A 15,890-nucleotide genomic window follows, 5' to 3' on the forward strand; every position below is an offset into this window, starting at 1 on the left:
CAATGAGTCTGCTTTTTCAATAATACTATCAAAAGCTTTGAGCAGTTTTCCCTAAGGCCAAAATTCTTGAAATCTCTGCCTTCTTTCTTATTTAGGATAAAAAACAGAAAACAAGTACCATGTAAAACCCCGCAAAAATTCGAAGATACATCCTGCTCAGACCGAAAGTGTTTTCTTTTTACTAGCTAAAAATGGAGGGAATATACAGGTCTCGTTCCCTTTTGATAACAGCTTGAACACTATTTAGAAAATAGTAACATGCTGTGCTCAGAATGTTAGGGAGATAAAATAATTCAAAGTTACAAGATCTAGGTTTGGGTTCACTCCCTCCCAGCTCAGGACTCATGTCCAAGGGGTCAGATTTTTCTTAAACATGCGGTTATCTGCACAAAGCCAGCTACTACAAGGAGAGATCATATTGTTCCAAGCAGGCAGTCATCTTTTCAGCTGGTCTGTTGTAAACCAAACGTTCTTTTTCCCAAACACTGCAAGTCACTCTGCAGTGCTGCACCGCAGTACTGTGAAGCGCTCATTTCCTGTTTGGAAATTTAAGTATATTATTCACATACTGTGCTTACTGTGTTTTGTAGACCTGGGACATGAAACATTAACAGCTGTCAACTAACTTGGAGTTGCTGTAATGAAACAGGCCCCTCACAAAAGGAACGACTTGCCCTTCCATGATCCTGCATGTACAGCCCATCAGCTTTCAGTGTGATCCTTGCAGCAATGCAAGAAATGCTTTGTGAATCCTTCTCACCACTGTTTTAGAGGCAGATGCAGATAAATTGTTTATTCAAATGATGCCTAGACTGCTATTCCCAAGGAAAATTCTGCATCTGGCATAGTAAATGACCAGGACAGTCAAAACAAATCATAATTTTAAGTCAGCTGCTGTGGTCTGAGGGTTCACAATGTCCAGGTAAGTTTTCTGATTTTAGACAGTGGAAAGAATTACTGACTCTATCGGTACTGATAAATACAAATTAACCAGCATATTTTCCAGATGATTCTCAGATCAATACAGAAGAGCACTATTACGGATGGCTTCTTCTACCAGCTACTGGCATGCTGTTGAAGCATACTCAAGTTGTTTATAATTAGCATACAGTAGCATGATACAAAGAACAGCTTAAAACTTACTCCTTTAAACATATTTTGGAGCCTTTGCAAATGTCTCATCTGGAATCAAAAAACATTTGCAAACTTAACCACATACACAGTGTATATTCTGTGTTTCGGCTAGTCTGAAGGCATTCAGCTCCTCCAAACTAGAATAAGAACATCGCCCTTCTTCCTCCTTTGACATGAGCAGTTGAATAAAGTATTTCTTCTTGCACAGAGGGTTTGCTGTTTATTTTTAAGTCACTCCAAGAGTGTGAAAAACATACTCCCTTAAGCAACAGCCCTCTGCAAGACAGCTAATGGAAAAGAAGTGGGCTGGAAGGTACAAAATGAAATTGGACCAGGTATCCCTCTAGGACTATAAACCATCAGTTCAGTAATGAAAGACAACACTCAAAAGGAAAGCTCAAAAAAAAAAAAAAAAAAAAAAAAAGTTTTTTTCTTAAATGAATGTATTAGATAGAAGTTGCAGTATCCAAATAGCTGAATGGACACAAATGCTGGTTTATAAAACATAGCTTAACACACTTGTTGACTGGGTCAGTTCTAGAAACAAGTCTACAACAAAGGCATCCCTATCTGAGAAGACTGTTTTCAACCAATTAACATCCCAGTTACTACTTCCATTAACAATATAACAATTAATACAGTATAACACTAAATGTTACACTGAAATTTCAGGAAGTGATTTCTGCACTACTGGGACTGATCATTCATAGTCTCCTTTTAGCAAGGACTGTAAGGACACTGATCTCACCCAAAATTCTCAGCAAATCTTATCTTCCATCCTCCTATAAAAGGATCTATCAATCTGTCTGAAGAACAATGCCTACATGTTCAGTCTTGCTGAAGCTATGAAAGAAACAACAGTGGGGGGTCTCTGTCCACAACAATCACCAAGCCTTAAAGCCAACAAGAAACAGTTTTTAGGGTAGTTCTCTATGCTAGGAATAACACTGTCCTCAGCTACACTAGCTAACACCTTTCTAGATAATAAGAAACTAAAATAACGAAGAATGACTAAAAGCGAAACAAAATTGAAGATATATACCTGAAGTTAGCAACAACTTATGTCTATCTCCACTATCCTCTCCATATTCTTCATTCTCAATTAGCATGACAGTACTTCTCAGAAGCAGCACAGCACCTTCATCTTTCCCTTATGTAACCGTATCAGGGTAAAAGTTACTTCAAAGAGGTTACTGAAGTCCTTGCACTGCACTGAACAAGGATTAGAAAGCTGTACCTGATAGAACCAATGTCAATTTTCTGTGTGAGGCCCAGCCCCTAACACGATCTAGCCCACATCAAGGACAGTAGGTGAAGCTTTTAAAGACTACAAAATTTAATTATCTTGCCTTAACTCCTGACACGTGATTAAGTTTGGAACTTCTTTATATACATTACACGTGAGTATTAGAAGACTATTTTGTAGTAATTTGCTTCAAAACCTTTTGAAAAACCCATTTGCTTAGTTAAGCAGTCACACTGGCGTAAGATAGCGAATGCTTTTAATTCAGCATTTCAAATGCAAACCACATGACTTCTATCACAGTCTAAACGCTTCAGAATACTTAACCCTTGAGAAATCTGTCATCTTTTAGGATTGGGCCCAAAAGTCTTCCCCGTCAGTTGCTAGGATTGAACATTTACAGCATCAATTAACGGAGAAGAATAAGTCATTGCTCCAAACAGCATGATTATATGCCACACTCTTAAATAAATGACTCAGAGACAAGAAACGAGACAACGAAGGACAGGAGACAGACACTAAAATTATGCCTTCCCATAGATGCTAAAGATAGATCTTGTACAACTGGCTTGCTTCTTTCAAGGTATACATGTTTACTCACTTCTAAACCCTTCCCAGATGACAAAAGCAGACACCTTCATATGAATACAGAAATACAGAGAGAACAGTTTTTACTTACATAACAGGGTCAAACATATTGCGAATCTTTAGACATGGTGTCAGGCTGTTTGGAGGTGAATTTCTTCTATCTAGATGAAATGCTAAAAAAATAAATTAAATAGTATTTATTGACATGCACAACATTATCTAGGTAATAACGCCATACATTAAAAACAGAATACTTTCACCCACGTATGAAAAGGCTTCAAACAAATTAAGCTTTCCCAGTTTTTTACTGCACTAAGGAAAATGTACCACACCTATTGATTATTTTTTTTTTTTTAATACAGAACTAGATGTAAACAGATAATGCATTCTCTCATGTTCAGTCCATTGTAAATGAAAGGAATTAAGGGCATTTAAAAATACCATACAGTTGAAAATAAAATGTTGGTATTGTCTCTGAAAAGACAGATGCTCTTAGAATCTGGATCAAGTTTTTGGAGCTGTAGGTTAACACTCAGTTTCAAATACCTAATAAATTAACATCCCTTTCCACTTCGAGGGCAGTCTGTTGTCCATTTGACTAAGAAACAGGGAGAGTCAAACATACATCTGTGTTGCAGTAACAACTGTCAAGAATGGAGCTTTTTTAAGCCTAGATGCTCTACACGTATAATCAGAAACTTGGGAAAAAAAGAAATGAAATGCACCAAAAAACACAACAGATACAAGAAAAATGGAAATTAAAAATAACGAGCAATTCTTTCAAAGATGAGCAGGCCCATTAAATATTTATGTGGACTTCTAAAATAAGTATCCTCCTTCTAAAGTTCCTGAATTCTCCATTTGGGAGTCACAACAGAAGATTGCATCATGAAAAAAGAAATAACGGAGCCCTTTAGATTCAGCTAAGGCAGTCCCACATCACAAGGGGCCAATGATGTGTGCAAAACAACTTCCAGCACTCCAAAGAAGTTTCACTTTGAAGATTTGGAGATGAGTAGATACAAGAGTTTAAGGATCAAAACTCTCAACAAGACAAAATCATGTTCCAAGCTGAGGCTACTGCTTCTCCTTTTCAAAGCCTACTTTGTAGATTCAAGATGCCACGTTCCAGATGTTACGAGTCCAAATTCTGGGCAGCAGTGCTTGGTACTACTGACCTTTTAAAACAAAATCTTGCAAGTACATCCAAGACACATCAACATCACTGTTCTTCTGTAACTCATCAAAACAAAACCCTACTATCAGTCACACAAGATACTGCACATCAAAAAGCTCTAATGATGAGAAAGCAGCCTGCAGACACAGCACTAACTTAAGAAGAGAAATTTGAGGTTGAAAAGAAAAAAAAAAAAAAAAAAAGCATAGTTACGTATTATAAGTTACAAGAAGTGGCCTCTGAATCTAAAATGAAAACCACCACAAGTTCCTCAAATAATTATAACTGTTTTTATTAGAGCATAAAAGCACACAGTCCAAGTCACCAACAACTATAACAATTGTCCAGTCTTTCTTGACAATGGATTCCTAACTATGCTGGTGACACTGCATCCATCTCTGAGCTGCCTACATTTAAGTTTAAGGAGTTTAAGGACAAGTCCTTTTTCAATAGCACATGGTTTTGTAAAGTTTTTTGTCCCAGGTTTAAAATTACACAGAGGGTATACAATAAAACTTTACAGAACTAAGCAACATTGAAAAATAAAAGGACTTACCTTACTCATGTAGGTTGGCTCCAGCAGATCAAGGGAGGGTGAAATGTCACCAGCATATTGTACACTGGGGCACAAGACCATACTGGAGAAGGTGATCTGGGGTGGCCTAGTCATGGACCCGGACCTGAAAAGGCGTGGGGTTGAGGAAATTATGTGCTGATTGTTAATAGCTAGGTTTATTCAGCACACTCTTTTATTCCAATGATAAAGAACGGTGAGATTATTTGCAGAAACTGAAGGCACGCAGGATCAACATTTCTAAAAAGCTATTTCTGAACTAAAAAAAGATAAAATACACCAGTAAGCTGTGCAAAGTAACAAAATATAAAGTGCTTTTGTAATCATCTTCACTAACGCAATCTCTGCCTGCTCCCATTCCTAATAATCTTTCAATCGAAAGCTCAAGAGGATTTCGGGTGTTTGCAAAGATGACTTCAGTCAGATCAGAACACCAGCACTGGTGCAGAACTGATCTGCTACCAACTTTATGTAAGCTCATAGTAGTAGAACAGATGTGCTTGGAGAAGTGTGGTACATGAAAATAAAGATAAATTCTGCTTTTTCTAAAAATGCTTTCAAGTCACTGTAAGGTAAAAGAAAAGTTTTTCAACACAGATGTAGATCCTTATGCATAAGGGAAAACCAGAACTATGGAAATCACTGAGGTACAAAATAATTGCTACCACAGTAATAAGAACTAAAATGTAATACCAGAAATTAGACCAAAAGGGAGGCTAGTGAAGAAGCAGGCAAGGAAAAAAAATAAATCAGTCTGTCTCAACAACAAAATTCAAAATAGTGCAGTAAACAGATGTCTCTTGAACTTCATTCCACATCTGTAACAAATAATTTTACCCCTTCCCTACGAAACAGCAAGTTTAAATTAATAGGTAACACAGACTTCAAATTACAGCATTGATGACTTAGAAGTTTACACTGATATGGAACATACTAACTATTTCCACAGCAGCAGAGCTCCTCAGAACATGGGCACGCGCAAGCGTTCTTGTAGGACAAGTGTAAACTCCACTTAACTAAGCATCTCAATTGCCATTTCTTTCCCTAGGTCTCAACAGTTAGGATTACAAGACGAGAGCAAAAACACGGATATGAAATGAGAAAGTGGAAGTAACTCTGTGTTAGTTAGGAAGTTACTCTGTGTAGTGAATCGCTGATAATTATTTTAGGACTTTCTTTGGGACCAGAGAGCACTTTCAAGAAAATCCAGTCACGCTGCACCTCAGTCACACTGCATTTTATTACTTTAAACTGATTAAGACAGCATCATTCCACACTCAATCATCAACGGTCAAAAGGGAGTGTTTTCAATAACCCCTGCACCACTGTGACTGAAAGGGGTCTATGATGGAACAGCGGCTCCTGCACAAGCTTCAAAACAAACACTAATTGTGGCACAGCTTCAATACCTCTTGATCCACTAGTGTGTTACTGCAAAAGAGATCACCCAGCATCTCCACCATGAGTTATAAAACAGCACAACAAATCTTTAGATTTGGATTCAATGCATTTGATGAGACTGAAGACTCAGGTAACTGTATTTCTGACAAGCAGATTTATTCATGTTAAGCCACAGGTAACTAATTTATCAAGTACTAGCCTTTTGTATCAAAGCAGGAGAAAAAAGAAAATGCTCTGATGAAATTCTAAAGTTAAGCACTGTCACGCAACACACAAAGTTTGCCAGTAGACAGAAAATACACTGAAGTCAAAATACTACTAAATGTTAGTAAGAAAGGAGACTCAGGTTGACTTGGGTTTTAATAGCGTTAAGATGCAGAAGGGATAGAAAACTAGATTGGATCAAAACTGCATTTTATCACAAGAGTATTTTCCAGTTTTCTTGCAGTACTTATGTGAGCCTTTTCAACATGGAGAAAGGACTGTATTCTTAGAAACAGGGTAGGAGAGCTATCAGTCACTCAACATAACAGATTAGCTTGCATGCTTCAGGATGAAATATCATCCCAGTCATGGTACTTCAGAGAACCTTCTTATCTTCAGAGCTTTAAAGGAACTTCAGCCACTGCTGTTAGTTTAGCTTCTTTGGAGTTCATGGTACATATTTTTCCTTACAGTTGCAGTTATTGAAGACATGACAGGACAATAGCATCTCTTCATTCAAAAGCAAGCTGAACACACTAAAAATATTCTTTATTCCTTTAATTAAGTTATACTTTGACCTAAACAAGATCATTTCTGAATTGACAATATCTTGTTCATTATTTTCATTGAGCTTACCTACCCACTCTTCTTTTGACAGATACGTCAACCATTTACCCAGGAGATGATACCCCAAAGTACATTAGATTTTATTCTGAGATGATTAAAAAAATCCCAAACTACTGCCTTTAAAAGCACAGGCTGCATCCTGCAGCACTGAACAAAATGCCACAACATTTGAACTGTGGATGACTGCATAGATACAACAGAACCTAGACATCCATGGACGATACAGGTCCCACACTTAAATTCATGGCGTCATACACCAATAACTTACTACTACACAATGATGAGTCAAAAGGACATCAAGTCAAAAGGACTTCAAGTTTATGTACTAAGTACTGTGCTCTGCTACAGAGCTGTACCAGATTTCAAAATTTAATAAAATAAAGCGTGGTGTTGAAATAATTCACAAGACCCCAAACCAGAATTAATTCTGCTTCAATATGTATTGAGTTTGTTGAGGATTTACCAACCAGAAGAGAATCTAAAACAGTCTCCAGTCTGATTTATGAACACCTATCTTCAAACTTTAGAACACAAGTACAAACTTACTCTATTTATTTGTAATTCCAGAAACAAAGGCAGTGACACATACTTAATTGTTAATATCAGGAAAAAACCTTCTAATATGAAAATAGCCTGCTAGCTGGATGTACTAAAACACAGAGTCCAAACAACTTTGTTACTTCAGCAACTCCCAAGCTCTTCTGTTACAGCTGAAATATATCAACTTTTTAAATACCTTTGCTGAACTACAAACTTAAGAACCAGGAAAAGAGCTGTTGAGAAAAGTGTTAACAGAACAGCTGTTAATATATTCTATGCAGTAAGAAAAAGCACAGCGGGAACCCTACCAAGTAGATGTTCTATGCAACGTGAATGAGGCTAAATGGCACAGCTTAGAAGCAAAACACACCTATAGTGTGCTGAAGTCAATATTAGATACTCAAATTTTCATGGTACCAACTGGAAGCTACTGCTGAAGTTTCCTAAAAAGTTTTAGAAGTTACAAATCTGTTGGAGACTTAAATGAGTATTTCATGTAGCAAAACAATACCTGAGCCATCTCAACCAAGAATTCTTCCACATGAAGAAAAAAAAAAAAAACAACACACTGATCTCTGGTACAGGACAGAACATTATCAAGCTATCTATATTGAGATCGGATCTAACAAGAAAAGCTGGAAACAAACGAGTGGTAAATAAGAAATACCAGAACTCGAGTGCCATGTTTCACAGCCTGCACTGAAGAGTACACAACAAAAGATTCAACACAGTAGCATACATAGCCTGCAGAAGCCACATTCAATTTAAATATCTGAAACTCAGTCACGACAGTATTACAGAGAATGGAACAGATAGCTGTAACATTCACCATTGCAACTTTACCTAAAGCACTCTCACAGTCCCACAGGATGTCACTAGTTGGAGTGGAAAGCTCTGCAATTCTCATAAATTTACTATTCTCATCTTACTAAAACGTTGAGAAACCGAAATAACGTAACATAGTTGTCACAGAATATTACATTACCACTGTTTCAAGACACCAACTGCAGAACCTTAAGCCTACAGTAGTGACCAAATAAAAAGGAACAATACCTCATTTCCAATGACGATTAAAAATGAGAAGCATAATGCTAAAACTAATGGCATAACTTTGTGAAGTATATTATTATATCCCAATACAACGTATCACACAGACAAGCAAGAATTGGATCCCAATACCACAAAGACCCTCATCAAGTAACACGCAAATCTCTCAAGATACTTGGCTTTACTGATGGGGGAGAATTGCTTGTTTTTGCTTTGAACTTAAAAATAGCAAAACTTAAGACTCAAGAGCTGAAGGCCTACACACACAAGCTGGGATAAAAATCAAGATGTTAGCACTCCTTTTATTCAGGCAATCAAGCCTGCTACAGTTAAGTGCGCCAGGCCACAAAGAAGCCCTTTCTGTCGGGAAAGGAAATAACCACAGTGGAAGAATCACTTTAAAACTATATCCTCTATACACCAGGAATAATAAGAATATTGTTTTTTTACAAGTAAGAACATATGTTAATTTCCTTTTATTGATGTAAGCCAATTACTATTTGCATTTGTGAAACTAAGACCAAAATAAGCATACTCCAGATGAACATGTCAGTGCATAGCTGCTTGACAGTAGGAATTGTTTTTATTTGCTTAAGTGGGACCAAGAAGGGAAGAAAATCTGCTTGGTTTTTAACAAAGCTTCTTTCAACATCTAGTTCAACATGTGACTCAACCTCAGCAACATCCATTTAACAAAAGCAAGCTAACTAAAAACTGGAGAAGCAGCAGCTTCCTCTTCCCTTACCAGTAAAATAAGCCACATTATCACCTGATAAACTAGGATTCTGTAGAGTTCACATCAGCCACACCAATGAAAGAATACAACATTTCAGAAGAACAAAAGACACTCTTTAAAAGAGTCTCAAAATTTAAACTACTGAAGACTTCACGTTAAACATTTACCTTTGTCACTTACATTTTGATCAAAACAATCTCTTACATAGCAGCCCAAAATTCAAGACTTAAGGCTTGAAAACTTCTAAGTATGAATGCACAGTGAAGAAAGACATTTACGACAAAGGAAACACTACTAGGAGATTCCCCACATCTACACACTGCCAACTGAGAAAACTTCTATCCCAGCAGATTCCCCTTCAAAATAAGCATGCAGCTCTTCTTCCAAACTCTGATTTCAGGTACATGACTAATAACAAGATGTTCATGATCTAGAAGCTCTGGTTTATGGGCTGTCAGATAGAAACAACTGCATTAATTCTAACAAGTATAAGGGATATGAGAATTCAACCAACTAAAAGAGTGCTTTTTTACTGAGGGAATTACCTGATGTAGTCACCAAGCCAGTCTCAGTGATATCTGAAAAGTCATGGTAATCAGGTGAAGCCTGGTAACTGGAGAAAAGGAAACATCACACCCATTTCTAAGAAGGGTATAAAGGATGACCTCTGTCAGTCTCACCTCTGTACCAGGAGAGATCATGGAACACATCTTGAAAGCTACGCTAAGGCACATGGATGACAAGAAGGTAATATGAGAGAACCAACATGGCTTCAGCAAGGGCAAATCCTGCTTCACTAACCTAGTGCCATTTATGATGGCATCAACAGACAAAGGAAGAGCCATTGACATTATCTATCTGGACTTCAGTAAGGCCTTTGACACAGTACCACACAACATCCTTCTCTCCACATTGGAAAGATACAGATTAGATGGGTAGACTGTTCAACAGTCTACAAACTGGCTAGAGGACTGAGTCCAGAGAGTGGTGGTCAGTGGCTCAGTGTCTGGATGGAGATCAGTGTGACAAGTGGTCACTGGGGTCAGTGCTGGGACTGATACTCTTCAGTACCTCACTGTCAGTGTCACTGATGAAGATGAGTGCACACACAGCTAGTTTGCTGATGACATCAAGCTGTGGGTGCAGTCCACACCCAAGGGACAAGATGCATCCAGAAAGACCTAAACAGGCTAGAGCAGTGGGTGCATGTGAACCTCATGAGGTTCAACAAAGCCAAGTTCAAGGTTTCTCACCCGGGTTGCGGCAACCCTCACTACCAATACAAGCTGCAGGATGAAAGGACGGTGTGCACTCCTGCCAAAAAATACCCAAGGGTACTGGTGGATGGCAAGCTGGACATGAGTCAGCAATCTGTCCTCACTCAGAAACCCAACCATATCCTGGGCTGCATCAAAAGCAGTGCCAAAAGAGGTGATCCTACCCCTTTATTCTGCACTGGTGAGGCCTCACCTGGAGTACTGCATCCAGATGTGGAATCCTCAGTACAGAAGAGGCACAGACTTGTTGGAGTACATCCAGAGGAGGGCCACAAAAATGATCAAAGGGATGGTACACCTCTCCTATAAGAACAGGCTGAGAGCTGGAGCTGTTCAGCCTGGAGAAGAGAAGGCTGTAAGGCAACCTGATAGAGGTGTTTCAATATCAAAAGGGGAGCTACAGGAAAGAAAGGGACAGACTCTTTAGCAGAGTCTGTGCTGACAGAACAAGGGGAAATGGCTTCAAGCTTAAAGAGGGTAAATTTAGGTTGGATAAGGAAAAAGTCTTTTACAGTGGGAGTGCTGAGGCACTGGAACAGGCTGCCTAGAGATGTGGTGGATGCTCCATCCCTGGACACTTTCAAGGTGAGGTTGGATCAGGCCCTGGGCAACCTCACATAGCTGTGCGTGTCCCTTTCATTGCAGGGCAGTTGAACAAGATGACCTTTAAAGGTCCCTTCCAACATTTTGTTTCTTTGTTTAAATTCACAGAAAGGAACAAGTAACCCAATTTGGCTGTATGCCTTTAGGGATGATAGAAAAGCTTATTCAAAGCATTCAAACTGGATAAGTAAATCTACAGAATGGGATGACAAAAATGGTGCCGACTTTGTAAAAACACTTAAAGAGATAAGAGAAAGCAAGTCTTCCATTCCCAAGTGACAAAATACCATGAAATAAATTAAAACAATTGTAATACCTTGGCCTTGCCACACTTTTGACGGTATTACTAAAACTTTGTCACATGCAGCAGAAGGTTGCATCCATTTCCAAACCAAGAACTCAGCACCACCTATTCTTCGTGTCTCTGTGCGAACTCTAGGTTCATTTGCTGCTAGGAAGTCAACTGCTCTACTCCAGACTTTCCTCATTTTCCTCCTTGAAAAAAAAAAGAATTACAACGTTAGCATTATAATAACCTGCACAGCTGACATCAATCACAGGAGTAAATCACAGGAGGAATTCATGTTCATGTTTTTTCCCTACCTTTATTGATAAGAATCTCCAAGAATATTATTGTATGTAATCTACTGCTATTTAACTACAGCAACCTATTTATAATTACTGAGTCACATGCTTTATTCCATGTAACAAAATGAAGTACATACAGTGAGTACATACCTGTCCTGAGCTGGTATTAGAGAATCATGCACATGTAAAATAGGCATATAAGGCTGCAAGTCTTTATTTTCAGAACATGCCTCACTGTGACTTCTTAGAACATCTAGAACAGCATTTAAAAAAAAAAAAAAAATAATTAAAAAAAAAAGGGTAATCATCTAGTACACAGAAACATGAAGAAAAATATCAATTCTGGCTATGAACAGCTAGTCTGAAATCCCTTTCCAATTCCAGGAATTTGAAAAAGTTTTCAGGTTTTGGAGTTTTGAGCATTTTTAATCCTAATCTGGCTGAAAGGCAAATCAAGAAAACTAATTGTGTGCACAGTACCTCCAAGCACCCCAAAGAACTCTGGAATAAGGGAGAAAGAGTTCTCACCTGACTGCTACTTTTAACTGTTAGCAAAGATGGCCACATTTGGAAATAAAAGTGCTTTCCCCCTACAACATCTGACTAACAAAGAAAAGTACACTGAAGTAGAAAGGCAGAATTGCAGAAAGTGAACAGGCATTCTGTTTTGGTAACACAATTTTGCTCAAGTCAACTAATTAAAAGGTTTTTTTTTCTATCATAAAACAGTAAGGGCAGAAATGGTAGCTAACATTTAGGCATTTTGGATAAAGATAGCTGAAAAACAAATACGCAGAAAGCAATATCACCATATATCCAGTAAATAAACATTGTTATTTATACTGTTTACCAATGTAGATAAAATACTTCTTTGTCAATAGGAATTCATTATAGCCATGATGATGAACTACTTAAATTCAAACTTTAAGTTTTTGTTAAGGAGCTTTGAAGTGTAATTTAAAAAAAAATACAAGCAAAAAAACCCAAAGCACAAAGCAGGCCTTTTTCAGAAGACTGTAACAGCATGACAGTAACTAAACAGAAAGAAAACATAATTGAATGAACTAAGGCCAGTAGCTTGAAAGCTTGTGCACAGATGTACACATATATCAGATATGAAATTCAAGAAAACGTACCTATGATTTTTACCACCATATCATACATCTGCCTCGTTTCCTCCTCTTCCTTTGCCCAACGGTATTTCATGTAGTGCAAGACTCCCCAAACAATCGCTACGCCTGCATCAACATGTTTAAATACTCTTTAAACAGTATTAGAAAATTAGTTACTTAACATGACGCATTATATTTAAGAAGTTGCTTGAATTACCTAACATTTTATATTCACATTTCAAAGCTAGTGAAGTACACTGTCCTTGCTGCCCATATTTTTATATTTTATTAACACAGCAACAGTAACTCTCAAGCTTTGAGCAGTAGATTCTTTTGAGAAAATGGTTTATTGTCTAAATAATGGCCTGGTGCCCAACTACCACTATTGACATTTGAAATTTAAATTTAATTTGTGAGGACAAACAGTAAAATAATTATCTTGGAAAAATTTGAAGTCATAAAAGTTAAACTCAGTACAGAACTCGTTACGATGTTAAAATGCACAATATTCACTAATTTAAGGATAAGTCACAGACTTTAGATATATGGGTGAAAACTAACCAACTTGAACAGCAACAGATTAGTATTTCTTGTCATGATGTACAATGTACAACATGTTATTTTTATATTATCTTCTAGATGCCAAAAAAGACAACCTAGTTAAGGCGGCCAACCATGTAGGCAGAGAACAAAAGTCTTATTTCTTCCATCTCAGACTGAGGGCACCACTACACCTACGGTCTCTTAACACAAAGAAGAACAACACACATACAAACTATCATCATGAAGTTGGCCTTCAGGCACCAGTGATCACAAAGCAATGTTAACTGACAGAAAAAGTGACTGAGGAACACCATCACCTTAAGTCAAAACGGGTATTAATGACAACATATCCAACTTTTACGTGATGTTGATTTCTGAAAAGGTGCTTCATGTTAATCTCAAATGTAGATGAGTTGTAACACTGCATGAGTGTTGGCCCTGAATGTGGCAGGGGTGTTGGAGATACACGATCCTTGAGGTCCCTTCCAATCCTGGCCATTCCGTGATTCTGTGATACTAAGCAAGTTGCTCAGCATGACTGATGAGACCTGTTGTTGACCTGCACACTGAGTTTTGCCTCCATCTTCCAATCCAACCCTCATATTCATTATCAGAAAGACAGCCATCTGGGACAGCTTGCCTTGTAGTTTCTCAGAAGGCTAGTGAAGGACATTAAAAAAAACCACTATAAAATTGTTAAGAATCTATGATGTGATTCTAAGATAAATGACCTCCTGAATATTTAACACATGCATGAGATGAGTCATACATCTTCAGTTCTTTCCATGTGCCTGGTTAGAAATACTGAAACGTCTACACTCAGTTGGTCCTTCTTATTATTTTGCACCACTTTCAGTATGGATAAGAGTTACATCAACTTGAGAGTACATGAAACTTAACTAGAAAACTATCAGATTAAGTCTCACTGAAAAACTGCACACCTTTTCTATAACAGACTTATAAGTAAGAATATTTGGTAACAAGCAGGTAATTAAACTGATAGAAATGGAAATGTAACTACAGAAAAGATGATTTTCTCTAGTTCCTAGAATAGCAGTGAAATAGTCTGAAAATAAAGACCAACATGTCTTTTTTCTCAAATACATCCAAATTTGCAATTTTTTTTTTTTTTTTTTTTGGAAACACACAAAGCATTGTTTTGGCAGGGAAAAAGCCAAAGTTTGTAGAGGAGGGATCAGTTTAGCTGACTACAGCAACAGATGATAGCAAATAATGCAAAAATACATGCGTGGTTCAAAAGTGTAAAGCAGACTATGTTGTAACTTACTGAAATTCTAGGTTGTATGGCTGAATAAACACTTAGAGAGCTGCTTTCTTATTTTTATCAAGTACACAGGGAAAAGTTATAATTAAAAAGAAACATTTTTGACAACTTACCTAAAAGCGGTATTGATAATCTATGAGTTACGCTAATGAACGCACGGCGAAAACGACACCTGAAAGACATCTTTGGACTGGTGGATTCCAGGTACTTCACATCCGTCACATTAGTGACATCCACATCATTAGGGTCACTGCCAAGACACCTATTGAAACATATTACACATTTACAAAAAAGAATACACTCCATCAGAACACACTGCTATGAAATAAAGCTCACTTACTTTATGCCAACATCTTCCCCACTATTCAATATCCATTGTAGTGCTGTATTAAATACACTTTCATATTCTGGATCTATATTCTGTCAAAAGACAAATATGAATGAGAAACTTTCTAAATAACCAGAAGGTTACCGTGCCACAGTAAAATACAAACATTCTGTAAAAGATGAGGCAATTTGCAGCAGCAGTCAAACCTTAATCCTGAATTTTCAGGTTTTGCACAGCTTCTCACATTGGAAAAGTGATTTCGTACATGCTGTCAGCAGCTACAGCACTTGCTAATATTCCTCAAACAAAGAATTACACAAAAAGTAAGTCACCATCACCATTTATTAACAATTCTGACCTACGTGGTAAAATAAATTCAGCCACTAGGTGGTGCTCATTGAAAATCTATTCCAGAAATAAAAGTAGTTACAAACCCAGCTGAAAATTGGTCCTATAAAAAGCAGCTGAGGTATTTTTTGTTTTGTTTAAGTCATTTTCCTCAAGCATCTTAGTTGATATTCTGCAAATAATCTTGTGTTTGTAGTTCAGGAACGATAGAAGGATGTAAATTCCCATGTAGTTAAGTTAGTTGATATCAGTTATTGTAGGAGGATATATACTGCAATTTGAGCAAAGACAAGTGTCCACAGTTCACCTTACAAGTCCTTTGCAGAAAAAGAAAAGCAAAACAATGGAAGTTAATACTCTATTTGAACTGAAACTGTCCAAAACAATTTTTATCTCCACCTTCTCTTTGAGTCTTACATCAAAAGAGAAGCCCCTAAGGAAAAAAAAGAGGAACAGTAGCTATTTTCACTTCGAGAATAAAAAAAGTTTACCATCAAACACTGAAATTCAGCAAAGGAATCACATCTATAATCAC

General features: G+C 37.4%; 1 protein-coding gene across 1 annotated transcript in view; it reads right to left on the minus strand.

Moving 5' to 3' along the window:
• The window catches only part of LEMD3 (LEM domain containing 3), a gene marked incomplete at both ends in the record, with an annotated part of 47,478 nt that overhangs the window by 2,582 nt on the left and 29,006 nt on the right, over positions 1-15,890 (minus strand). Inside the window, 6 exons of the mRNA XM_079538498.1 lie at positions 3,057-3,138; positions 11,468-11,646; positions 11,890-11,992; positions 12,876-12,977; positions 14,793-14,941; positions 15,020-15,099. Coding sequence (XP_079394624.1) covers positions 3,057-3,138; positions 11,468-11,646; positions 11,890-11,992; positions 12,876-12,977; positions 14,793-14,941; positions 15,020-15,099 — 695 coding nt within the window. The remainder of the gene's footprint in view (positions 1-3,056; positions 3,139-11,467; positions 11,647-11,889; positions 11,993-12,875; positions 12,978-14,792; positions 14,942-15,019; positions 15,100-15,890) is intronic.

This window comes from Tetrao urogallus (assembly GCF_951394365.1).
Source record: "Tetrao urogallus genome assembly, chromosome: 1".
NCBI lineage: Eukaryota > Metazoa > Chordata > Aves > Galliformes > Phasianidae > Tetrao > Tetrao urogallus.